Source organism: Chamaea fasciata, unplaced genomic scaffold (assembly GCF_029207755.1).
Source record: "Chamaea fasciata isolate MVZ Bird 193981 ecotype frontalis unplaced genomic scaffold, bChaFas1.0.hap1 SCAF_5, whole genome shotgun sequence".
Taxonomy (NCBI): domain Eukaryota; kingdom Metazoa; phylum Chordata; class Aves; order Passeriformes; family Sylviidae; genus Chamaea; species Chamaea fasciata.
In genome coordinates this window covers 55,459,617-55,483,958 of record NW_027094090.1, presented here as the reverse complement: position 1 = coordinate 55,483,958, position 24,342 = coordinate 55,459,617, and the positions used below count along the sequence as shown (strand labels likewise).

Here is a 24,342-nt window from a genome sequence, read left to right as displayed (position 1 = left end):
GGAATCTCCCTCGCTGGGGATATTCCAGAGCTGTCTGGACACAATCCTGTGCCCTGTGCTTTGGGATGCCCTGCTGGAGCAGGGAGACTGTACCAGATGCCCCACTGTGGTCTCTTCCAACCTGACCCATCCTGTGCTTCTGTGATTGTGATTCTATTTAAAAGGGTTCTCAAAGGTGATTTGCATTCCACCTGGGCAACTGATGTTCCTGCTGATGCAACCAGAAGACAACACTGAAACTTGTGGGAGTCTCTGTGAGGACACTTGCCAGAGAGAACATCAGGTCAGTGCTCTGCTGAGGCATCCCTCAGCAGCAGTGGCATTCAATCAAAACCTGTTAGAATTACAAATTAAGGTGAGTAAAGCTGAGGTGTTTACACTGAGGTAGGAAAAAAGACTGAGATTTGCTGCAACCTGCTAGAGGGAAAGGAGCTGATGCAAAGAAGAAAACAATAAAAGGGAAAATGTCTGTCTCCTTAAATGCCTGTCCTTCTGTGGAAATGATGTGGTGCTAGCTTGATCTTGCTATTGAGTTTTCTCTAAAAATAAACTGGGTTGTTATTTTGAGCTCTTCGAAAATGCAACATGCAGAAACTGCAAGAAGAATTAGGCCAGAGCAGTGAAGGAGAGAGGGAAAGGTCGTCAGACCAGTGGTGTTTGGCTCCTCAGATTACTCAGGAACCCTTAGAGCAAAAGCTCTGGTTCATCTGACAGGACTCGCAAGCATCCCTGAAGAGCAATAGATTGACCTTTCTGATGAGGGTTTTCAGAACTTGAACAAAGCTGTGAGTGGGACATAACCAACTGAAGGATGAGGGATGAAATCAGCATTGTCATCCAGCACACTCAAAAATTTATCTCAGTTTGTCCAGCTTCCTCACATTCTCTCTGAGGAGAGAACTCATCCCAGTCCGCAGCGTCCTCACGAGGGGAAGAGGAGGGGCAGGCCCTGATCTCTGCCCTGTGGTGACCAGGGACAGGACCCAGGGAACGGCTGGAGCTGTGTCAGGGGAGGGTTAGGGTGCTTGTAAGAAGAGGCTTTTCCCCCAGAGGGTGCTGGGGCACTGAACAGCCCCAAGGCTGCCAAAGCTCCAGAAGCATTTGGACAACACTCCTAGGCACAGGATGGGATTGTTGGGTTGTCTGTGCAGGGCCAGGAGTTGGGCCGGATGATCCTTGCGGGTCCCTTCCTAGTCAGGATAATCTATGATTCCATGATTGTAAATTCAACTTGTTTGCTTCTCCGAGAAGCCTTTTATTCCAGTTACTTTGGATCTGCTTCTTAGACACAACGAAGTATTGATCTTTCTGCCGTGCGCTGATGGTGATGTTTAATCTCCCAGGTTTAGGTATTAGGCCACGGCCTAACGCTTTGCAACAGCAGTGCCTAAACCGCGGGGGTGAGTGTCCTCGGCGTGCAGCAGCGCCGGGGCGAAGGATGGGATGGATCCGTGCTTTAGGGAGAGGCCAGGGCTGTGGGATGGGGAGGGGCCGCGAGGGGGCGCCCGCGCACCGCGCACGGCCCTCAGGGCCCCGGGACGATCCCGGGAATCCCGCGCTGGGAAAGGAACATCCCCGGGGCTCCCACGGCTCACCTGAGCGCCCGGCCCCGCCACACAGCCCGCAGCCACAGCTCCGGCAGAAGGCAAGGTGTTCGGCCTAGGGGCTGGCTCTGCTGGCAGCCCGTATACCGCACTGAGAACCAGTTTAAAAACAATTAAAAACCTTCCCTAAGTCACTTTGCCATGAATGAAATTCCAAGAACTGTGTTCTCCAGCAGACGCAATTTGAGGCCTTATCTGCAGTACAATCAGTGTGTAGAATTTGCCAAGGTTATGCCTCTCTTCAGGCCAGCACATCCTTCAGAGGAGTGTTACGCAGGCAGAGAAAGTGCAATCGCACAGAACTGAAGAAATTCAGCCAAGGTTTCTGATGGCTGTATTTGCAAGCGCAAGGAGCAAGATCAGATCCCAAATGACAACTGAAAAGGGAAACCTAATCTAGTAGCTAAGCCACAAGGCTCTAAATCAGAAGGTAAAGGCTTTCCAAGCTGTTTTCTCACAAAGCCAAACTGGGTGACTTCAGACAAAGTCTCTCTCCCAAACTTTGCCTGAAGGGCTGTCACTTTTGCAAAAGGACCCATATGAAAACATGCACTTAAAAGAGAAGAGATGTGAAGAGTGTTGGCTCATATTTGAGACTTGATCCTTGAAACCACGTGTGAGACACAGCTGGAGTTTTATCACTGCAGCAAAACACAGCTCTTTTAATGATACAGTAGAGATCGGTCAGAGCTGATTCAGTTGGCACTGGCTCATTTACAGGTGAGACTGTGTCTGGTGTCACCTCTTGAAAACATCAGTTCCAAAATCTGTGGAGGAGAGGCACTGCAGAAATTTGAGGTTAACCCTATGCTGCTAAAGGAAGATAAAAAGGAAACAAAACTGACACAACTGTTGCATTAAATATTTAATTTTGCATCTGCTTCAAACAGCTGTCAAATGAAACCAATTATGTTTCAGTCTTCATTCAGAATGTGCCTGGTGTTAAAGCACAAACCAGTTTCAAACTGAGGTCAGACCTCTGGGCAACCCAGAAGAATTTCTCAGATTTTTAGATAGCATTTATTTGATCCAGTTGGGAAATCCTGAAGGGAATGCACTCAGCTGACCAACTAATATTTTAGTTACTCACATTAAGCCATAAAAGTAAACCATAAAAGTTTAGCTTTCTGTGGTGAAAAGGATGAGTCCCAATCACTTCTTGTGTTACTTTGTCCATTTTACCATCAGGAATTTCTAGGTTGCCCAGAGAAGCTGTGGCTGCCCCTTGGTCCCTGTAAGTGTCCAAGGCCAGGTTGGACAGGGCTTGGAGCAACCTGGGACAGTGTTGATGTCCCTGCCCACATGGCAGGGGGTTGGAACTGGATGATCTTTAAGGTCCTTTCCAAGCCAGGACATTCTATGATTCTGTGGGTTCTGTAGGACAAGACCAGTGTGGTCCCAGCTGGATATGGATGCTGACACTTCACACTGCTCTGCCTTGGATACTGCTGCTTTAAACTATTCCTTGGAATCGGCTTGCCTTTGCTGATGCTTACTCCGGGGTGTGATTTCGCTGCCCAGACTTCTGACTTGTGAGTAATGTCCTTTATCCACCTATACATAAATATCGATGTATTGATATTACTCGGAGCAAAGCGCTGCTGCCAATCAGTGTTAAGTGAGCTGATGTAACCAGACTGAACAACATCAAGTATTCTGTGTTCTGCAAAGGGGCAAACTTGTCCGTCCCCTGGTCCCGGTGTGGAGGAATGCACTCAGGGCAGGGAGCTCGGGGTGCTGCAGCAGTAGAGCCGCAGGCTGAGCTCTGGAGCAGCCCAGCTGAGACAAGAGCCTGGGAATTGCCAGCCCTTCGCCCAGCACAGGGCCCTGTGGTACCAGGCAGGAGATGGACGCTCAGAGACACTGCAGGAGCTGAAAACCCAGACTTTCCTACCCTTCATCTGTGAGGGTGTAAAAGTTCCCTTGCGCTGCGTCCTTCCTGGGAGGCCACCAGCTCGGGCTGTTGTTTCGTTATTTAGTAGTTGCACCCTGATCGAAGTATTTGAAAGATCTGGACATCTGAGATTCTGGTCAGGGAAACCTGGAATTGAGCCAGTAAGGAAACCTAGTCCGACTGTGAGTGTGGGGGATGCAGCTGGGAAGGGGCTTCAGTCCCAGCTCAGGCGCTGCGAGTGTCACTCAAAGTGGCTCCGGGATGCTTAGACCAGGAACTTTCCTTAACACCAGCGTCATGAGATGCTGCGAAACCCAGAGTTTTAAGGTGAAAGCCTCCTGATTGCTATCGCAGAGTGAGAATGCGGAATCATTTAGTGTGCACAAGTCCAGGTGTAAACCTCACGCTGCCACGCCCACCACCGAACCCTGTCCCCAGGCGCCACAACCACGGGGCGGTTAAATGCCACCAGGGCCGGTGACTCCCCCGCCGCCCTGTCTGAATGCTGCTCAACCCTTTGGGAGAAGAATTCCTCCCCGATGTCCGACCCGAGCCTCCCGCGAGGCCGTTCCCTGTCCCCTGTGGCGTGGGAGAGGGCCAGCTGTCCCCTACCATCAGAGAGGCAGCTCCAGGGAGCCATACACCCTTCCCTGATCCTCCTTTTCTGCCGGGAGCCGCCTCCGGTGACGCCAGAGCGGCACGCGGGGCGGGGACATGACGTCACGGCGAGGCGCGCGGCGCCGCAGTGCGGGCTGTGGGACGTGCGCTCACCTGCGCTCACCTGCGCACGGCTGGGCACGTCCGCGCTCACCTGCGCGCACATCTGGGCACACCTGCACGCGTCTGCGCTCACCCGAGCTCACCCGAGCTGCTCTGCGCCATGGTTCGGTTCGGGCTGACGGTCGTGCGGCAGTGAGTACCGCCCGCGCATCCCCGGCCGTGGCGGTGTCCCGGGGGCCGCGTCCCTCCTCGGTCACGGGCAGCGGGAGGGGGAAGCTGAGCAAAAGCTCTCAGGCTGGGCGAGGGTAGGAATGGTGGTGTGAGCATTTTTCCCGTGAAACGTTAAAGAATTGGTGGGCTGTGACTTGGGTGGAATTCCTAAGGTGATTTTTTTATCCCACTCTGTTGACAGAGGTTTGTAGCTGGCTGAACCAAGTAGCTCCAGCTTCCTGCAGCTGTTAGGAGAATACTTCAATTTGTAGGAAAGCTGAGCTTTTTTTTCCCCTTTACTATTAGACCCGCGGGCAGCAGGGGAGAGGGGATTCTGCCCCTCTGCCCCGCTCTGCTGAGACCCCCCTGCAGGGCTGCACCCAGCCCTGGGCCCAGCACAGCAAGGACAGGGAGCTGCTGGAGCCAGGCCAGAGCAGGGACACCAAGGGCATCAGAGGGATGGAGCAGCTCTGCTGGGAGGAAAGGCTGAGGGAGTTGGGATTGTTCAGCCTGGAGAGGAGAAGGCTTTGGGGTGACCTCAAAGATGGAGAGAGACTTGACAAGGGCCTGGAGTGACAGGACAAGGGGGAATGGCTTCACACTGACAGAGAGCAGGTTTAGATTGGCTGTCAGGTAAAAAATGTTACCTGTGAGAGTGCTGAGGCTCTGGCACAGGTTTTCCAGAGAAGCTGTAGCTGCCCCATCCTTGGAAGTGTTCAAGGCCAGGCTGGATGGGGCTCTGAGCGGGCTGGGACAGCGTCAGGTGTCCCTGCCCATGGCAGGGGGTTGGCACTGGATGATCTTCAAGGTCTTTTCCAACTCAGATCATTCCATGTGTCTTACAATTTCTTCTGCTCTGACTTCCTAGGCGCTTTTTCTTCCAGGTGTGCAGCTCTGCTGCTGCCCTTAATAATCTCTGGAACTGGTTGCCTGTAAAGTTCAGAGAACCAGCTGCCAACACGTGCTTGTCAAAAGAGGGCTCCAGAGTCTTCCTGCAGCTTTGTTCTCTCCAGCACGGAAGTGTAGTTGTTACAGATAAATTGTGCTGCATTGATGATAAATTTAAGAAATCACTTGTCCTACTTTTATTCCAGATGGCTTCGTCTCAATAAAAACTGGCAGCATGATTGGAATTGATTTGAAAATTGTTTTTTGTTGTTATAAAATCTTTGTGTGCATTGTTTTGAAAAGAGTTTGTGTGGCACTGTGTCTCATTTTTTTTACATTCAGGTGCTGCTGTCTCTTGTTGGTATTTAATACAACAATGTTTTTGAAAATCCACTAAAATTATAACAAATTCATTTTTTTTGTTGTTGTTTACAATCTCTTTCAGTGGAGAAACAAGATACAACAAGGAGAAGATACTGCAAGGTTAGTAAGAATTATTGTTAGCTGGTTAGGATGGAAGTCCTAGAGTTAGGATTTCATGGTGAAATTCTCTCACCAACTGCTCAGATGTTATTAAGCAATAATCTTTTAAACCATCAGAGACTTTGTGTAAGTTAGGGCATGGCTTTCATAATGTTACAGAAGATTTTAAATCACCCCCCACAGAATATCAACAGATGCTGATGCATTTTGTGTTTTAACAGGAGTGTTAGAAGAGTTCCTTTTTCTACACAGGGAAAAAATATGTTGCACATAATCAAATAAAATAGTAGCAACAGCTTTTGTTAAGGACTCCATAGCACTGTGTTAAATCCCAGTAATATGAAGTTCGGGAAAAGGGCTTCTGGAAGAAGGAGCTGCAGAAGAATGGATAAAGATCCTGATGTGAAGGAGGCTGTTGCCTCAAGAAGGGAATCTGTTACTTGCAGTAAAAATCTGCAGTAGGGCAAGGGAGAATGAAAAGTAAAGGTTGTTTAAATGCTTGAATTGTTCAATCCTGGCTCTTTCTAGGAAGGCAGTCTTGATTAGACACATTTGAAACTAGACTTCCTCAGTGGCTGCTGGCTTGTACACCCAGAACTGAACACACTGAGCTGCCTGGGATGTCTGCTGTAGGAAAATCAAGGCTGGGGTTGTAGTTTGAATAAATGAGCTTTCTGCAGTACTTCATGTTGTGAATTGTCCTTCCAGATTTTCCTCCCTCTGTGACATTGCCATTTACAGGTCTCGCAACATGGATTTGTGCTCATAATAAAATGAGTAAAGAATATTCCCCTGCTTTACTTGCTTAAAAATATTGATGATGTCCTTTGAATTCCTAGCTCCTTGGGTCAGATGCCATGTAATGTGTTCCTCTCCAGTGCAGAGAGAACATAGCTTCTGTTTTTGAGCAAGCCTCTTCTGTTTTGAGAGGTGTAAGGCCTTCACCAGCACACTGGGGTCGGATATCTCCGATGAATTACAGATGAGGTGCTCAGAACTCAGGTTCTGGACTTTTGGTGTCCTGTCTTTTGCTGTTGGATTGTGCATTTTCTGGGTGAAAATAGTTTATTTGCTTTGTTCTGAATCTGATGGGAATCTCACTCTCTCTGCTCTAGCTTCCTACAGAACTAGAATGGGTAAAAGGTGTGGATGTAGCAATCTGTTACACGTTTGTCACTCTGCCACAGCTCTGGGTTCTCCTGCAGACTCTGAGCTGTAGCAGGAGCACACCTGTTCAACTCAGGTTGGATTTCCAAAGTGCTGCTTCTCTCAACACTGTTCTAGAGCTCTGTGACCAATTATTCCCACAGACTTTTTGGCTGGAAACAATTTTTGGGAGGTTTACTGCTTTCCAACTGGATTTGCTCCAGCTTGTGTGAGCATTACTGTCAGTGTGTGAGGTGGAGAGGAAGAGACCACAACAGATTGTGTTTGCATCTCATTCTCTCAGTGGTATTGTCCTCTTGTGGTATTGTCCTCTTTCTTATTTACATTTAACAAATCTGTTTATGAGGTTTCAGCTGTGAGATACCTCTTGCAGGAACCCGAGCAGTGACCCTTCTAAAAATGGTCACATTTATTAAATGTAGGTCTCTGTTTTATGTTTAAATTTGTCAAAGGTATAGATTAATGTAATTATCATTGATAATGATCCTTCTGTCTTCCTAGACTTTATTCCTTTTTATCATTAAATTTGTGTGACTTGAGTTTAGGGCAGACTAGAAGAGCAGTGACTTTTCCTAATGATTGACTTTACTAAAGGAGAAAGATTTTTCTTATGACTAGGCAGTTTCTTTATTGCTGACATGCCTGGTCAGCTGCTGAATGGGCTAAAATTCGCATGTCTTAATGTTGTGGGGTTTTTTATTTTGTAGGTCAAGGAGTGGATGAGCCACTCTCTGCAACTGGTTTCAGGCAAGCAGATGCTGCTGGTTCATTTCTCAGTAATGTGAAGTTTACCCACGTCTTTTCAAGTGACCTCCTTCGAGCAAAGCAGGTAAGTGCTGCTTGAGGCAACAACTGGCTTCCAAATCTGGCATTTATTTGCTGCTGGTGATGCGAAAATAATGCAGTGACAGAGCCAAAAGCTGCCCCTGGATCTCCGGAAATGTCCAGGGTCAGGTTAGAAGGGACTCAGAGCAACCTGGGGTGGTGGAAGGTGTTCCTGTCCGTGGCAGGGTTTGGAACTGAGTGATCTCTAAGGTCCCTTCTGACCCAAACCAGTCCATGATTCCATGATTTGCCATTATTTTATATGGGCATTGTTCTTGCTAAAGGAGTAATGGGGACTTTGAGGTGTCACAGACAGAAGTTAGTTTTTCTCTGAAGAAGCAAACCAGATCAGCTGTGACACTGTGGTGCTGTCGCAGGCACTGTGGTTGCCTGTTGTGTTCTTCTGAGGGATGCAGACCAAAGCAGGCAAGGTCAAGTTTTGCTGTGAAATTAGTACAAGGATCATTAAATGCAGATATGTTGGATTTTGTCAGGCATGTCACACCTCTTGCCTTGATGCAGTAAATACACAATATAGATAAAATAAAGGGGAAAAATAACTACATGGGATTACGTATGATCTTGTGTGCAGGAATATGAAATACTCAAAATTAGGGAACCAAAAGTTTTAAAGTTAGAGATCAGCTGTTCTAGGAAGGTCATCTCTCCTGTGGAGGCCCTTTCTTTAATTCTGTCTTCTGGTACTAATTCTGTGATTTCAAGAGACATGTAGGGGGTTGAAACTCCTAAGCCATTCTTGTTTGCTTGCTTTTTGCTGTGTTGTCCTTCTGAAAGTCTGTGAAGCTGTGCTGTAAATCAGATCAACCAAATGTAGTATAAATTTCTGTTTTCTCCTTGAAACGTATACCAACCATCAACATTGCTCATCAGTTTTGCAGCACAATTCCAGAAGCTGCTGTAGCAGCACAACTTAAGCAGAAAACAAAAGAGACAAGGAGGGAAGAGTGCAATAGTTGGATATTTTAAAAATGCAGAATAGCTGCCTGAGTCACTTCCTTTACATGTGTGAATGGCAGTGATGATATTTTAAAGCATGAACAGTGCTTTCTAACTTCCATAAAACTGTCTGTGCTGTGTGCCTGCCTTATGGGCATTGGTTTGGGATTTTTTTTCTTGTATTGGAGACAGCCTTTTCCATGAGGAGCACTTTCAGAATTGCACTCTCCTAATGTGAAAGATCTGAATTTTTCCTTTACATACGGGAAATGTATTTTGCCATTTGTTTGACAGACTGTCCAGATGTTGGGAAAGCTTTCCCAAAGATGTGTAAAGCTGAAGTTTCCATGTGGTTGGAGCTTCCTGTCTTGGCAGCTGCAGTTCTGTGAAGGGCCTGTTACTACACTGTCACTCCACAGCTCGAGTATGGGAGGAATGTACAAGTTCTGATGCAAAAGAGGAAATTCCTGCATATATTCATACAAATAACTGTGCTGTGCATATGCACAAGGAAGTGGATTGAACCCTATCTTTATTTCTGTGTTATTCTTTGACAGAAGGTTAAAGTTCCGAGACCAGATTTGTCCTAAGCAATATATTAGATGTGCCAGTAGTGCAACAAGGCTGCTTGTTTGTGCCAGGATCCAAGGAGCATTTTTAAAATGAGTTCTTTAAATGTCAGATTGATTGGATGTGAAGGTTTGCACAGCCCAAACTGTCTGTGAAGCCAGTGCAGCCTTCACCTTTGGATGCATGTAAGAACCAGGAGCAGGTCAGCCGTCCTGTGGTTCCCAAGAAAGACAAGGAGCTACCAGAGAGGACCCAGTGGAGGCCACAGAGGTGATAAGGGGTCTGGAGCATCTCTCTTATGAGGAGAGACTGAGAGGGGATCTCATTAATGCATATAAGTATCTCCAAGGGGTGTCAGAGGATGGTGCCAGGCTCTTTTCAGTGGTACCCAGGGACAGGCTGAGGAGCCATGGACACAAACCAAAACACAAAAAGTTCCACCTCAGCATGTGGAAGAATTTCTGTACACTGACGGTGGCAGAGCCCTGGAACAGCTGCCCAGGGAGGGCCTGGAGTCTCTCTCTCTGAAGAGAATCCAAACCCACCTGGACATGCTCCTGTGTCACCTGCTCCAGGGGACCCTGCCTTGGCAGAGTGCTCTCCAGAGGTCCCTTCCAGCCCTAAGGATTGGCTGTAGCAGCCAGACAGGTGTCAGATGTTTTTTCAGTTGGATTAACTCAGCAGTTTCAGCGAACACAGCTGTGAGTCTGGCCCATTACTACATGTAAAGAATGTGTGGATATGATTGCTCTGTGTTCTACTCAAGAGAAGACATGGCTCTTATCCCAGTAAACCCTGCTGCCTACATCTCATGGGTGCTGTGTCTTCAGCTGTTCTGGACTTTGAACTGCCAGAAGATTGCAGCTTTTCTATTTTTATGGCCTGGCCTGGGTTGTCTATCCAATTCTGCCAGACTGCTAGCTGAAAAACTTTATATTTTGTTGTTTTGGGTTGTTGGATGCTGCTGCTGGTATTCAACCTTGGCTGTGGTGGTGTAAGGTGGTGTACCTATGTTCTGTGCAGTTGATGTGACTGTATATTCTCTTTTTAGACTGCTGCTGCCATTCTAGGGAAAAACAGGTTTTGCAAAGATATGGAAATCAAGTATGATGCAAGACTGCGAGAGAGAGTAAGTGCCAAAAGAATTTATCAAATATTGAACAATTTGAAAATGTAACTTCCTGCTGATGGGTATCTTGGCTTATTGAATGGTAGATTTAGCAGTGAGAGCACTATTTGATGTGGTTTTAATCACTGGAAACTGAACTGTTCACAGCAGAGATGATAAATTGTTTGCACAATGGTGAAGCAAAGCCAAAATTAAGTGGTGAGTGTTGTAACTATGATGCTTTAATGATTTAAATAAGGTAAGATTTAGCGTTTAAGGAGCAGCATATGACTGTAGCATTTCCTGTTTGAATTGTTTTTCTCTCAGCAATTCCAGTTCTTCCCTTGAAATCAGCCAGGGAAATTGTGATTTACTTTTAATTGCAAGGGTCTTCTGTGGTTTTGTTTCCTTTTTTTAATGTCTCTTTCCAAAATTCTCAATTGAAGATGGATCCATCCTCTGTCACAAAGACTTCACAGGTCTTTAGAGAAAATACTGGTCTCTTACATGTGAAAAATAATTTTCTATAGCCTTTCTGCAAGAAAAAAGAAAATGGAGTTTATCCTCATGTGAAGGGCTGCGTACTGAAGCACTTGCACTGTGACCTCAGTCACAAAGACACTTGAATTTTGTATGCTGGGGATGAGTGTCAGTGGAAGAAAAAACCTCGCAAACGTCAGGCTGAGGGTCACGTTTTGAATGTCCATGCTTTAAATGAGATGCTGCTCTGAGTGTACTTGTCTACTGAGCATATATGTATATGTATGTATGTATGTATGTATGTATGTATGTACATGTATATCTGCTGTTTAAAAGGATATGTATAAAGGTATTTCCTCGCCCAAAACTGGGATAAAATGTAAAAAGTAGCTAAGCCTTGGGAATCCCAGAAAAAAGAGCTGTGAAGAGCTGTTTGGAGCCTCTGGAAGGGGCACAGGAGAGCTGACACATCCTGCCAAATGCCCTTTCTCCCTTACAGAAATACGGTGTTGCAGAAGGGAGGCCTTTGGCTGACCTCAAGGCTATGGCAAAGGACGCTGGAGAGCAGTGTCCTTCATTCACACCTTCTGGAGGAGAAACACTGGATGAAGTATGGTATTTATTTATTTATTTATGCCCTGCTTTCTAGGCTTTTTTATCACTGCAATTGCAGCTATTGGGAGCTTCCCACTGAGAGCTCAGCCCAAGCAGAGATATACTCGAAGCTAAAAAATACTGCTTGGTCTGATAACAGTGGCTGCCAAGTGGGGAATCTCTTTATAACTAAAGTATTGATTTTGAGACTGACTCCTCATGAAGCTCTGTCTCACAGGAGAATGATAGCAATTGCTCTCTGGAGGGCAGAGGAGTTTGCACAGCAGTCAGGAACTTATATTGGCTTTGTCTGTGAGAAATCCTTGTCTTTTAACTGAAGTAGTTACGTGTCAGATTTCTGAAAGGCCAGATCTGTGCTTGCTTTACAACAATCTCTTCGTTCTTCACGATGTTCCTTTCCGGCCTTCCCCTGCAGGTGAGAGAGCGTGCGAGGGATTTTTTTGAGTTCCTGTGCCAGCTGGCTGTTAAGTTGGAGCAGAAGGAACATGAAAAGCCTGGTGCACCAGGCAGGAGCTCAGGAACATCTGGAGAACAGTTTGTTTTCCCTTGGACAAACCACTGCAGTGAGGTGGAGACGAGCTCTGAGGGCGGTGGATCTTCCACGGTATTAGATGCCAATATTTTGGTGGTGAGTCATGGAGCCTACATGAGGAACTGGATTGGCTATTTTGTTTCAGATCTCAACTGTACCTTACCAGAAAATTTAACCAAGTCCCAGCTGTCTTCTGTCAGTCCCAATACTGGAGTGAGTCATTTCATTATAAAACTTGAAAATGGGAATGTGTTAAAACCCAAAATCACGTGTGTCTGTCTTAACCAAGACTCTCACTTAGTGGATGTGGGAGCTGAATGTGTAGCTTCAAAAGTGTTTTAAGAGTCTCTGTTGGGGGGAAAGTGGGATTAGATCACAATTTTGCTAAGCTTGAGAAAAGTATCTATAGTCATGACTGGGATTGACTGGAATTGCTGCCACTAAACTGCAAAAAGGGAGACATGCAACTGCTTGCTGTCTTAAAAAACACAATTTGCATGGTCCTAGTGCCCAGTATAAGTTGGCAGTAGCAAAATAAAACAAATATTCTCTGTTCTCAGAAACATAACACTTGCATTCACTTGCATATCTGCTCCTACAGCACGTATTTCAAACAACTTTGCATTACTACATAATTATTTTGGTTACCTCCAAGTGAAGGGGTTGGGGAGGGGAGAGGAGTGGTACCTCAAAGCTGAGCTGTACTGTATTCTTGTTTTATTACAAAATGCTATATTGTAATATGAAACATACATGTTGTCTTAAAATAAATTCTTGAATGCAATAGTAGAACCTAGGAAGGAGCATTGCCAGGTGGGAAAGGTTTGGTGCAGAGCCAGGGGATGTGACTCTGACACTGAATATCTCTTGAGACTCTGGGCAAGTCTCCTTTCCATTTGTAAAGTGGGAATGATGATAAACCTACCTCGCCAGGAGTATTTCCTAAGAAATTGTTCAGGTTGTCGAGATCTCTGTTGAAGAGCACTGTACACAAACACAGAGTATTTATTTTTAGCTGTGAGCAGGATGAGGAACCTCGTGTGCACGTAGTAATGGCCTTTTTTCTGGAAAAGGAACTTTCTCTCTGGGGTGAGTTGTACCTGACTGGAATTCTTCTGTCAGCTGCAGTCATGCACTTATTCTATGAATTTTTTGCCTAGAATGAGGCAAGCTTGATTGATAGGTGATTGTTGGTGTTAATACTGCATTCTTTCCCCACTGGGGTGTTTGTGGTGTTACAGTGTGAGCTTATCTGGTTTATGTTATTTATAAGATTCACGTATTTTTTTCATTTACATATTTTAAGGCTGTTAAAAAAAATAAAGGCTCCTGAATAGAACTCCCATTTCATCTGTATTTCTTTTGAGGTAAAAATCTTTCTTAATATTACCCTGTGAAGCTTTGCTCAGATCACGTAACTTTCTTTTTTTTCCTTCCTGGTCTTTTACTGTGAAAAAGACTCTTAGGGCTGATGTTATTTAAGAGTGTCCAAAGCTCTTTTTCAGTAATAAAATAATTCCTTCTCAATATACTGAAGGAAATAAGTCTTCACAGGAAGCTAAAATGGGAATATGACTTTCGCATGGACTCCTCAAGCTCTTTGTGAAATGCATCGTCGTAGAAGGCTCCTCAATACTGAACTGATGGTCACAGCCAAGGAGGATAGAAAAGCTTGCATTGTGACTTCTAACAGAGTTAATGGTAGGAGAGCGGGGCAGGAGTTCACTCTGAGTTTGCCTGTCCCTGGTAGCGCCAGTTTATTTGAGGCAGGCCACTTGCATAGCAGGGAATTCTCCTGTCAGTGCTTTAAACCGCTGAAATTCCACTGGAGCTGCCACGTCCTGAATTTTGCCAGTCATTCCATCAATTCTTCCTGGAGCCAGACTAAGGAAGTTGAAAATACCTGAGGGTGAGTGGAGATGTGACACGTTTTTCTCCCTAAGTCTGTCATTTCATCAGATACTTCAACACACACTAGTGATTGGAGTGCTTCTCACTTTAAAAGGTTTCTTTTTCTTTCTCGCCTGCTCTCAAGGAGGTAATTAATGTTTTGTTCTTTTTGACAATGCCATGACTTAGGAGAACATCTACTACTTCGTTAAGGGCTTTGCCACTGCTTGGATCAAACTATTCCCAGAGGAATTTTTGACTCTTTCTCTATAATATGCTTTACCTTCTTTTTTTGTATTTATATGTTGTTAAAATTTAAATCCAGCCTAAGAAACCTGTCTGTGTGATTGTTTTCTTTAACTTACTGTTACCAAGTTCCTCTTGTAACTCTCACACAGCAAGTAGATGGTACCATGGTACCATGGTGCCTAACAAGGAAAAATACCAAAGGGTGAAACCACTAAGGTTTTCTAAACAGCTCCTATCTTAATGAAGTCACATTTTTCAGTGAAAATGCATCAGAATCTCCCAATTCAGACTTGGCAAAACACACTAAAATGCTGCAAAGACATCTGCCAGTGGCCAGGGGAGTACAGGCAGTCGAGAGTGTCCTGCAGTTGCCCAGATGTACTTTTTCTCCTCAGTATCTGCTCTTGACATTGCTGGAGACAGGGCACCAGCCTAGGTGGGCTTATAGCCTGCCCAAAAATAGTTGCACTTGTTATTTCTCCTTTGTTATGTCAGATATCACGTTCCCTCTGCATTAAAAAGTCACTAATTTTGGAAGCTTCTGAAGGTAATTCTTAAAGCTGTTTTCTTTAGGTCTGTGTGTAGTACTCCTCTTTTTAAGTTTTTACATCACCACTGAGACTAAATCTCTTTTTGGTCAAGTGACTATTGTGCATGTGTACAGTAACTCTGTACAGTTTATTGGGATCATGGGAAAGGAGAGCTGCAGCAATAGATGGGTCTGTTAGGAATACTGCCTCTCCTCGAGCAGCCATCAGGCAGCTCTGGTAGTGTCACAGTTTCCTTCCTCTAAAGCAAAGATATTTTCTCTACACCCACAGATCTCTATTGAACAATGTTTTCCAGACGCAGCCCTGCCTTTGCAATTGGAGGAGGGTTTTTCCCCTTTTTCTTTTCATTTAGAACAGATTCTTTTAAATCAGATGCATTCTCTATCCAAGCTTTTGGCTGCCTCAGATCCACAGCCCACATGCCTGGACTTAAAGTATGTCAGATTTCCCCCAGATGTGTACTGCTTTTGAGGGCTTTGGCCATGAGCCTGAGGTTTTTGGATCTCTGTAATCCCAGGCAAATGGCAGCTGCATGGGCACAAATGAACTGCCACAGTGATTTGTGAGCTGTTTCTCTGGTATCCGTGGATATGGCAGAGCCACTGTGGGGGATCTGTGTGTGTGTGTGGTGACTCCAGCGCCATTCAGGAGGGCCTCCTGTGTGACAGCTCTGCTGTCACCTGCAAACAGCTCTGGGCTTCCTGGGGTGCAGGACCCCCAAGTGGCAGTGGATTACTTACCTGAGTTCCAGGGGCTGGCAGCAGGGCTCCTTAGGGCACAGAGGGTAAGGCACAGGAGCATACTGGGATAAAACGCAGGAATCTTGAGCAGGCTGTTACTGGTCACCAAAGGAATGCACCCAAGGTCCAGGCAGAACTCCTTTGAGTGTAATGTTCTTTCCTTCTGATGCCCAGTTGGGTCATCCAGCCATAGCTGAATTGGGAGCAGGGTGGTGCACCAGACTTGACTGTAATAAGTCCTGAATATATTTTGGAAGAGCTGGCCATTGAAAACTGAATTTACTGAATTCAAAAGCTGAGGTGAAAAAAGGAGTCTGATTTCAGAAGGGCAGGAATCACAAAATTAGTTTTAGAATCATGGAATGTCCTGAGCTGGAAGGGACCCACAAGAATCATTGCCTCCAGCTCCTGGCTCTGCATGGGATAGTCCCAAGAATCACACACTTTCTTTTCCCAAAGAAATTTAAATAATGGTTAATGCAACAAATTCTGAAGGAGAAAGTAATTACAGACAAGAGAGGTAAATGAAACCTGTAATCTAATTAAATGAGTTTTTACCGTAAGTAGTTCACACTAGACTAAATGGGTAGTTCTTTGATGAAGTAACTAATGCATAGGCAAGGGAAAAATGAATTATGATCTAGGTGAATCTTAACTGAATGTCTAATGCCACGGTGGAAACCATCATCTCAGCTGGAAAAGATAAATGTTGCTTAGGAGAAAAAACATGGTGCAGAAGGTATGCAAGAAATGAGTGGGCATAGAAGTAGTAATGTCCAAGGTCACGCACTGAGCTGGAGTAAAGCTGCTATTTATATCCCTTAGGGAGCAATTTTTTTTTTTTTTTGTAGTAACTTCAAATAAAAATACAGGAATGTGGAAATTCTAGTGAGAAGGCATGATCAATAACTAAGTGGGGCAGAATAGCATGAAGAGGAGGAAATTATGAACTTCCAGTCTTAAAACTGCTTGAGTTGTATGTACCCATAGAATGGGTCAGGCTGGACCCTGGCAGTGGCTCAGATGGTTCTGGAATATCCCCAGTGAGGAAGACTCCACACCCTCTCTGGACAATCTGTTCAGGGCTCAGTCACTGCCCAGGACAGAAGTTCTGCCTCATGTCCGGGTGGAACCTCCTGGGATCAGTTCCTGCCCGTTCCTCTGGTGCCATTGCTGGGCCCCCCGGAGCAGAGCCCGGGCCCTGCTCGGAGCCCTCCCTGCAGAGGCTTTTAATTTACCAAGTATCTTTTATCAGAGATCTTTGTGCCAGGATCACATAGAATTCCCAGCAGGACTGAACTGATAGCCCTGTGGTTTCCCCTTGCTTGTAAAAGACATTTCCCAGTAGAGGTTAAAATCTCTTGATGGTCAGTCTAGACCTACTAAAACACAGTTTTTCTCATCATCTTTCACAGAACTTTTACATTTGGGGTGCATGAAACACCTAGGAAGCTGAAACCTGTAAGGCTGGAAGTCACAGGGGACAGCAGCACACAAACATTTTCAGACACTGCTGCTACCATTTATTTGTTCACTTAAGTACTTCTGGAAGGGGGAGCTTGAATAGACAATGCAGAATCCACCATTTGGAGAGAACGGAAAAGTTTATTGGTACTTTTATAAAAGGAAATTGGAGAAAATGGAAAAGTTTATTGGTACTTTTATAAAAGGAATTATAGTCTTTATAATACATTATTATAAATACTTATAAATATTCTGCGGGATTTAAGACCCACTCAAATAAATAAATAAATACTGTGACATAAATAAGTAATGCTTTCTTACTAGCTGGTGATTTCCAGCATCTCCACTGAAGAATAAATTCTTTTAAGTTTTGATACAGTTGCCTATAGTTAAAAATACTGTTTTTTTGATGGAAAATCAACTGTGTATTCAGTCTTAGCTTACTTATCCCCTGGCTACTGATAGAGTGAGCAACCCTTCTTACTCTGTTCTAGTGTAGAATGTAAAGATGGTCTATAGATGTAACCCCGCCAATATTTCCCATCAAAATTTAATGTGGGCAGAGCTTTTAATGGTTCCAGTTGTTGTAGGGCAGTTGCCTCAGAGTCCTAGGGGGGAGCTCTGTGAAGCTTCTGACAATTAATGCAAAATGCAAACTTTGCTGGTGTACTTGAAGTTCAGAGCTCTCAAGGAGCAAAAGCCAAGAATAATGGTATAGGAATCAAGTAAAGATGTCAAACTAGAACATAAATAAAATCACAACTCTCCACTGTATAGACAGCAAGTTTAAGAAGTCTTGCTGTATTTTGAATAAGCAAGTAAAAGCACAGCTGCCTGCCTGCCTGCAATTCCCTTAATTCCTTAGAATCACTCTTTCCCTTCAGAAATTAATCAAAAAGCACAATAACTTTAGAAAAACAAATTCCAAGAGATGGAATTCTTGAACTAATCCTGATCATTTGGCTTGTCCTGTGCTCCTAAGTATTTATACTAATTAGGAACCTCTCCATCTAGGAAAGCTATTCTAAGAGCAGAATCAGGACCTATGACTTTCCCAAGTTGGATGGATAAGTTGGATGTGGTAGATAAAGAGATATCGTGTATATATACAAATATGGGGGGGGGGGGGGGGGAAGAGATTATTTTAAAAGCTGCCAGCAGTCCTGCTGCTGTGCTAAATCCAGAAAAAATTAAATGAAAGCAAGAAGCACAGCAGGGTTCTTATTTTGACTTTGTTGCACTGATGTAACTCCATTGGCTTCAGTGAACTACTTCATGAGAAAGAAAGAACAGCATCCAAACTAATGTTTTTTGTATGTTGCTATGAGCACACTGAGGAGCAGTGTACTTCTTCAAATTGTTGTCAGGCTGATAAATAAATAAACAGAGCAGAAGAATCTGTGTTTTGACATGCAAAAAACCCCCACAAAATAAAAACCTCAGTTCTCTGCCACACTGGATTTTGTGCTGCTCATCAGTGCCTTGCACCTGCTTTCTGCAGAGTTCATCAAGAATAGCTTTTTCAAAGTGAACTTACCCAAAGCATAAACCAATCTAGGGAAGAAGTTTTGTCACCATTAGAGATGTCCTGATTAACAGTAATTTCACTCCTACAAGTATAAAGCATCTGATACCTGCTCAGAACTGAATACAAACAGGGATGCTAATTGGACATTGCTTTTCTAAATACAAACCTAATTTTCCCTAGATGAGAGTCTTCATTATAGTCTAAATATTAAACCTTTGATCCTTATAAAACATAATTTTTATTTATTTTTCCCCTGAAGAGTTCAGTATTATGCAAAACGAACCATACTGTTTAACACACTATTGATTATTATTAATCCTGGTACTTCTCTCTGGATTGGAAATATGCAAAGCTAATCATCTTTATTTCCATATTGGGATACTAGAATTTAGTAAATGTAGAACTGTGATAGAGAACCACTTGAGAGAGAGTGAGATTCTCCTTTTTTTTCAAAACCTCAGCTTGGATTCAGTGTCAGAAATTGCTTTTTTCCCACAGGACCCTTTAATCCTGTCCTGTTGTCCTGTCAGTTCCTCCAGGTTTCCATGTCTGCTGCTCCTGTGACCAGAGAGTGGCTCTTTTTTGACTCATAATCGTGAAGGGAGGATGAAGCTCCAACTTAAAAGCTAAAAACAAAGAGTCACAGAATGGGTTGGAAGGGACATTAAAGCTCATCCACTCCAACTCCCTGCCATGGGCAGGGACACCTTCCACTATCCCAGGTTGCTCAAAGCCCTGTCCAGCCTGGCCTTGGACACTTCCAGGGATGGGGAATTCACAGCTACTCTGGGAAACCTGTGCCAGGGCCTTCCCACCCTCACAGGGAGCAGTTTCTTCCTAATATCCAATCTAAACCTACTCCTGTCGGTGTGAAGCCATTCCCCCTTGTCCTGTCTCTGCAGTTTCTGATGAAGAGCCCCTCTCCAGCTTCCTTGTAGCCCCTTCAGATATTAGATACATGACATATATGGTAATTTTTACATAATAAAATAATGTAAAATAACACACCACCTGGCAGTTTGTCTGCTGTGCTTGGACAGGATGGTGCTAGTAAGAGGATTCCCTGTCTCTGCTGGAATCTTGGATGCTCATCTGCAACATAACATCGGTTTCCCATTTCATATAAGAGATTTCTTTTTTTTTGTTTGCTTGTTTGTTTTCCTCATTGATGCAAACTTAAGGTGATTCAGACCCCAAAAGATTTGATTTGTGTTATTCTTTTCAAAAATGGATCTTCTTTCCAGTAGAGCCCAGGCTGGAAAAATCCGACTTGTACTTACAGGTGGTAGTTTATTGTCAGAACAAGATTTGAAGCGAAGGAACTTTTCCCAATGTCTCCCAGGTTTCTAAGAGCCACTTTGGCATTCAGGCTGAGTGTGACAGACAGTTCCTTTTGCCTCTGTCTTCACCCGGCGAGCGCAGGGGCTGCGGTTATCTCGTGATGTAGAAGCGGGGGCTTGGGTACCTCCTGGCCTCCATCATGGCATGGGGGTCATCGGGGTTCACCACGTCGTTCTGGTTGATCCTCATGGGTTCCCTGGGCATGTGGGGAAAGTCTGCTGGCTGCTGCTGCAGGGAGCCAAACACTGGGGTCTTCCTCTGCGGGACCAGGATCTGGTGAGGATCTACCGGGTCAACATCTGCGCTCCTGGTGTGTCTGTGGGGCTCGGGGGTGTTGAATCGGAACAGAGGAATCTCATTCCTCCTGGATAAAAACTGGGAGTATGGTGGTGGGTTCATACCGGGGGAGAAGGCTTGTTTGACTCTGCCTAGGCTCACCAAGAAGTGATGTTTGGGGGATTGGTACACATCGTACCCATTTTCTAGTGTCCTGTGGTTGAACACACAGTCCTCTTGACTGAAGTAATGCTGAGGGGAAAAAATAGGACACCTGTGAGCAGAGGAGTCTGGTGAATTACTAACACTGGTTAAAGAGGGAAAGAGGGATGACATCTTGCAGCAGGTGTTTTTCTAATCTTCCAGGTCTGTGTCTGACACAAATGTAGATCAGAGTTGCATGTCCATGCTTATAGCAAAGGAATTTTAATAATAAACCTTGTTTTCTCCCAGAGGGTCCCCACCCATGGCTCTGGGCTACAGATTAGCCCTCACTGGATCTCATTCTGTCCTCATTTACCCAGGCAGGACCTCAGATGATTTTTGTCAGCTCTACAACTTAATACAATCAAAGGAGAGAGCAGACTTTGACCTAAGTATCAGATCTTCTCTAACACTTCCTCCTCCACCTGCAGCTACCCAGGCTTGCCCTGGCTGGGGAAATGGGCACCACAGCAGCAGAATGCAGTAGCCTCAAGGCTTAGGAAAGGTCACTCACCGAGCCAAATATGTTTCCTTTCATGTCCATACACAGGTAGCGTCCACTCTTCACACCTGTGATTATTACTGAGCCAGCACCCTCAGACTTGATCATTAGGGCACCTGTTCAGAGCAAAAACATCAAATCCAAGATCCATTTCAACACTGCATTTACAGATCCACAGATGGTCTCTCTGGAAGTGACCTCTGGGAGTCCAAACCAACCTCCCACATGACCTGGGATTGCTGCTCATCCTAAATCAGGTTTGCTGTGGCTTTGGAAGACTCCCAGGATGGAGGGCACCTCTCTGGGTGCCCTGTTCCAATATGGCACTAACCTCTCAAAGACAATTTTTTTCCCCTCTGAAGTCCCAAATCTGAGGTCTGAGGATGTTGCCCTCAGTTCTGCCATTGCCCATATCCAGGGAGTTTGTCCCCCTCATCTTTGTGACTGCCCTGCCCTGTGGTATTTTTTCAGTGTTGCCCAGCATTGGCACCAGAGTAATGGGCAGGAACTGATACCCAGGAAGTTCCACCTGGACGGGAGGCAGAACTTCATTGTGCAATGACCGAGCACTGAACAGATTGTTCAGAGAGGGTGTGGAGTCTCCTCACTGGGGATAATCCAGAACCATCTGGACACAATCCTGTGCCCTGTGCTCTGGGATGGCCCTGCTGGAGCTGGAAGGTGGGACCGTGTGACCCCCTGTAGTGCCTGCCAACGTCAAGCAGTCTGTGATTCCGTTATTACACTGCCCTTAACATCCTTTTTGCTGGACTAAAACCACAACAGATCATGATCAAGACCCCCTGAAAACCCTGTGCCAGACCAGCAACATTTTCTACTCATCCAACTTGAACTGGAGTTGCTGTAGTTCTCCAAGAGCAATGTCACTGGTGCCAGGTAAAGTGGGAATTACAACTTTCCTTGACCTGTTCCTTGCATTTGATTCAGTGCCTGTTGCCTTGTCCCATCCAGGAGATCTGTGCATACCCAGGCCATGCCACCCTGGCACAGACCTTGGCACATCCCATTGTCTGGTGGCTCAGTGACAGCAAATCTGTTACCCTCACTCTCAACATCCCTTTTATTGTCTGATTTCTATCTTTCCTTCTCCACCATTCCAAAGCCTGCTGTGCTTGTATCATGGCAGATAGGGGAAAACGGGATATTTTGCTGTCTGTTGTTCTCCAAAATCCCACATTGGTTCTTGACCAGCATACCTAAAATGAGTTTTATAAAATCTTTAAATATCTAGGAAGAATAACAAGACAGTGCCAACATTTCTGTGTTTCATTAATAATTCCTTAAAAAACCAGCAGAATGAGATCCTTTCTCATTAATTAAATTATAACTTTTAAAAATCCTTATTTACTTATGTAAAAGCTTCATTACCTAGGCTTAGATTTTTAACTGAGTGTATATAATAGATGTAATAATAATAGTAATAATAGTAATAGTAATAATAATAATAACATCAACAACCTGATTTTATGATACATAGCTACTTGTCATTTGAATGCTGCTAAGATAGAAGTATTTTTGAAATGCTATAAAAGAACCCTAAGTCTTAAACCCCACCACATTTGTCTACTAACTAAAGACTTTGGGCCAAGTATTTAGCAAAGGAAGAAGAATAAACTATTCTCTGTTGAAATAGAATAATAAAATATGTAATAAAATAAACTGTGAAGACACAATTTGAGAACCTTTTAGTGATACTAGGGCATAGTTTCTTCTCATGAGCCCCAAAGGCTCAACACTTCTTTTAGAAAGACCAGTCTGGTCTTTCATAGTTTCCTCCTTTTCAACTGACCTTTGCATGCCCATGTTCTGTGCACATTGAAACTTAAGTTTTAGTAGTTTTCAGCCCTCCATCCCAAAATACAGATTTTATGGATGCCATCAGTTCTCTCTGATGCTCTGGTGAGTTCCTGTGGTAGCACCATCAGTGGGAAGTAACTATTTGGGGGATATCATTACTAACCTCTAATAGGAACTTCCACCAGAAACTGGGAGCAAAATCATGAAGTGAAGGATAATTCACGTGGTTTTTCCTTGCAGGGTATTACAGGAACCATAGGACTTTAGTTGTCCTAGGCAAGGAATGAAATTCCCAATCCACTAGATTTCTTTAGAGCGATTTTATTTGCTAAACAAAAGGAGAATTATAATGATATGTATTTTCCATCCTATGGCTGTGCTCCTCTGCCTGCCTGCCTAATGAGTAGAGGGGATTTTCTATAGGTGGTGGGGAAGTAAAAAACCTTGTTGTCCCTCCCCTGCTCCCATGGAGGTCTGTAGGAAGCCACTTACTGTAGATGGTTTGGTGAGGAGCGCCATCGACGTAGCCATCGGCGTTGATTTGGAGGTGGAAGCTGCTCCTCTCTGCGTCGGTGTAGAGATGCATCAGGTGATCTCCACTGCCCCAGCTGGGACTCAGCAGTGGAGAGGAGTTGGGAAAGGCAAGGGAAACCTTCAGGCTGCAGAGCAGCAGGAGCAGGGAGCTGCAGGGAATGCCCTGGGCAATGGTTCGCCGTTCCATGTTGGATCAGTGTCTGGTCCTCACCTCCGCTCGTGCGTGGAGTGTGAATCCTCAGACTGGATCCCTTCTTCTCTGCAGAGGCTTATAAAGGGCAGCAATATGACATCACACAGGAAAACCTTCTCCACATCCTTGATTTTTGGCAAAGCAACATTTTAAGTGTCCCGAAACCTCAAGGGAAGGATCTCTGGCTAAGGTGTGTGGGGGAAAAATGTAAGGTTTCTAAAGACAGCTCACGAAAGCTAATCATATGTTCAAATGTTATCTACAACCCTGTGACATCTGAAAGCTTCCCACGCCCCTACTGTTGGATCCAGGAAGGGCAATCTACTGCACTTGAACTGAAGGGAATGACCCTTCGGACCTGAATTATCTTTCTTTTTTGCCAGATGTGTTTATTCAGACTCTTACCTTCCCTCACTGTTTCCAAGCTGCATTCTGATTTACAGGAAACATCAAATACAGCTAAAATTTTGTTGCAAATGTACCAAAAGTTAATATTAAGTTGTCCTGAGCGTGATTCCCCTTTATTATGGTCTAAGTTCCACAACAAGCCTGTTGGGCTGATGTTTGTGTCACTCCATTTAAGTGAAGGGAACTTGATATGAGCAGAGCCTACTTCAAATAAACTCTCCCTTTTATTTCTCCTGTTTCCTTCTGAGTCACATAAATAATCTAAAGTTGGACAAAAACAGCCGAAAATAATGTGTAAAACACTTAAAAGCTGGATGTTTGCTCCTGCATTGCACATCTGGCTGGCAGTTTGTAAAAAATGTTCCAAGATACAAGACCCGCTTCTCAGGTGTTCTGCCAATGTTGTGGGTCTTTACAAATAAATTTTCTGATTAAAAAAAAAAAAAGATGGTTCCATTTATTACATGAAAATGCTGTACTAGTGGGACACCTTATTTGGGTGAATCAATGATAGGAGTGACAGGTTCCAAAACCAGACTGTGTTAAGGTTTCCTTCAAAATTTAATATAAACTTGACCAAAGTACCAAACA

The 24,342-nt window shown here is 44.6% G+C and overlaps 2 protein-coding genes across 3 annotated transcripts; one reads left to right on the top strand and one right to left on the bottom strand.

The window, feature by feature from the left end:
• Positions 1–4,237: 4,237 nt before the first annotated feature.
• Positions 4,238–13,392, top strand: TIGAR (TP53 induced glycolysis regulatory phosphatase). Of its 2 annotated transcripts, none has more exons than XM_066183788.1 (6): positions 4,238–4,410; positions 5,762–5,799; positions 7,674–7,795; positions 10,370–10,447; positions 11,406–11,521; positions 11,937–12,025. In XM_066183788.1, exons 1-6 carry the CDS (start codon positions 4,379–4,381, stop codon positions 11,938–11,940), a joined length of 390 nt encoding a protein of 129 aa, XP_066039885.1. In that variant the 5' UTR covers positions 4,238–4,378; the 3' UTR covers positions 11,941–12,025. The 2 variants fall into 2 exon arrangements, with proteins under 2 accessions (XP_066039885.1, XP_066039884.1); XM_066183787.1 differs by having other exon boundaries at positions 4,297–4,410; positions 11,406–11,516; positions 11,937–13,392.
• A 6,514-nt stretch (positions 13,393–19,906) lies between these two features.
• Positions 19,907–23,337, bottom strand: FGF23 (fibroblast growth factor 23). The gene is made up of 3 exons (XM_066184637.1): positions 23,109–23,337; positions 20,811–20,914; positions 19,907–20,344 (listed from the first exon to the last, which is right to left on the bottom strand). Exons 1-3 carry the CDS (start codon positions 23,335–23,337, stop codon positions 19,907–19,909), a joined length of 771 nt encoding a protein of 256 aa, XP_066040734.1.
• Positions 23,338–24,342: the final 1,005 nt, after the last annotated feature.

Bases quoted from the DNA above. Each gene is read 5' to 3' on its own strand.
- TIGAR (XM_066183787.1), top strand. From the start codon at position 4,379: ATGGTTCGGTTCGGGCTGACGGTCGTGCGGCA. The intron at 4,411-5,761 runs GTGAGTACCGCC...AATCTCTTTCAG, and splicing joins GGGCTGACGGTCGTGCGGCA to TGGAGAAACAAGATACAACA. The intron at 11,517-11,936 runs GTATGGTATTTA...CTTCCCCTGCAG, and splicing joins GAGGAGAAACACTGGATGAA to GTGAGAGAGCGTGCGAGGGA.
- FGF23 (XM_066184637.1), bottom strand. From the start codon at position 23,337: ATGGAACGGCGAACCATTGCCCAGGGCATTCCCTGCAGCTCCCTGCTC. The intron at 20,915-23,108 runs GTAAGTGGCTTC...TGCTCTGAACAG, and splicing joins TCCTCACCAAACCATCTACA to GTGCCCTAATGATCAAGTCT. The intron at 20,345-20,810 runs GTGAGTGACCTT...TTTTCCCCTCAG, and splicing joins AAGGAAACATATTTGGCTCG to CATTACTTCAGTCAAGAGGA.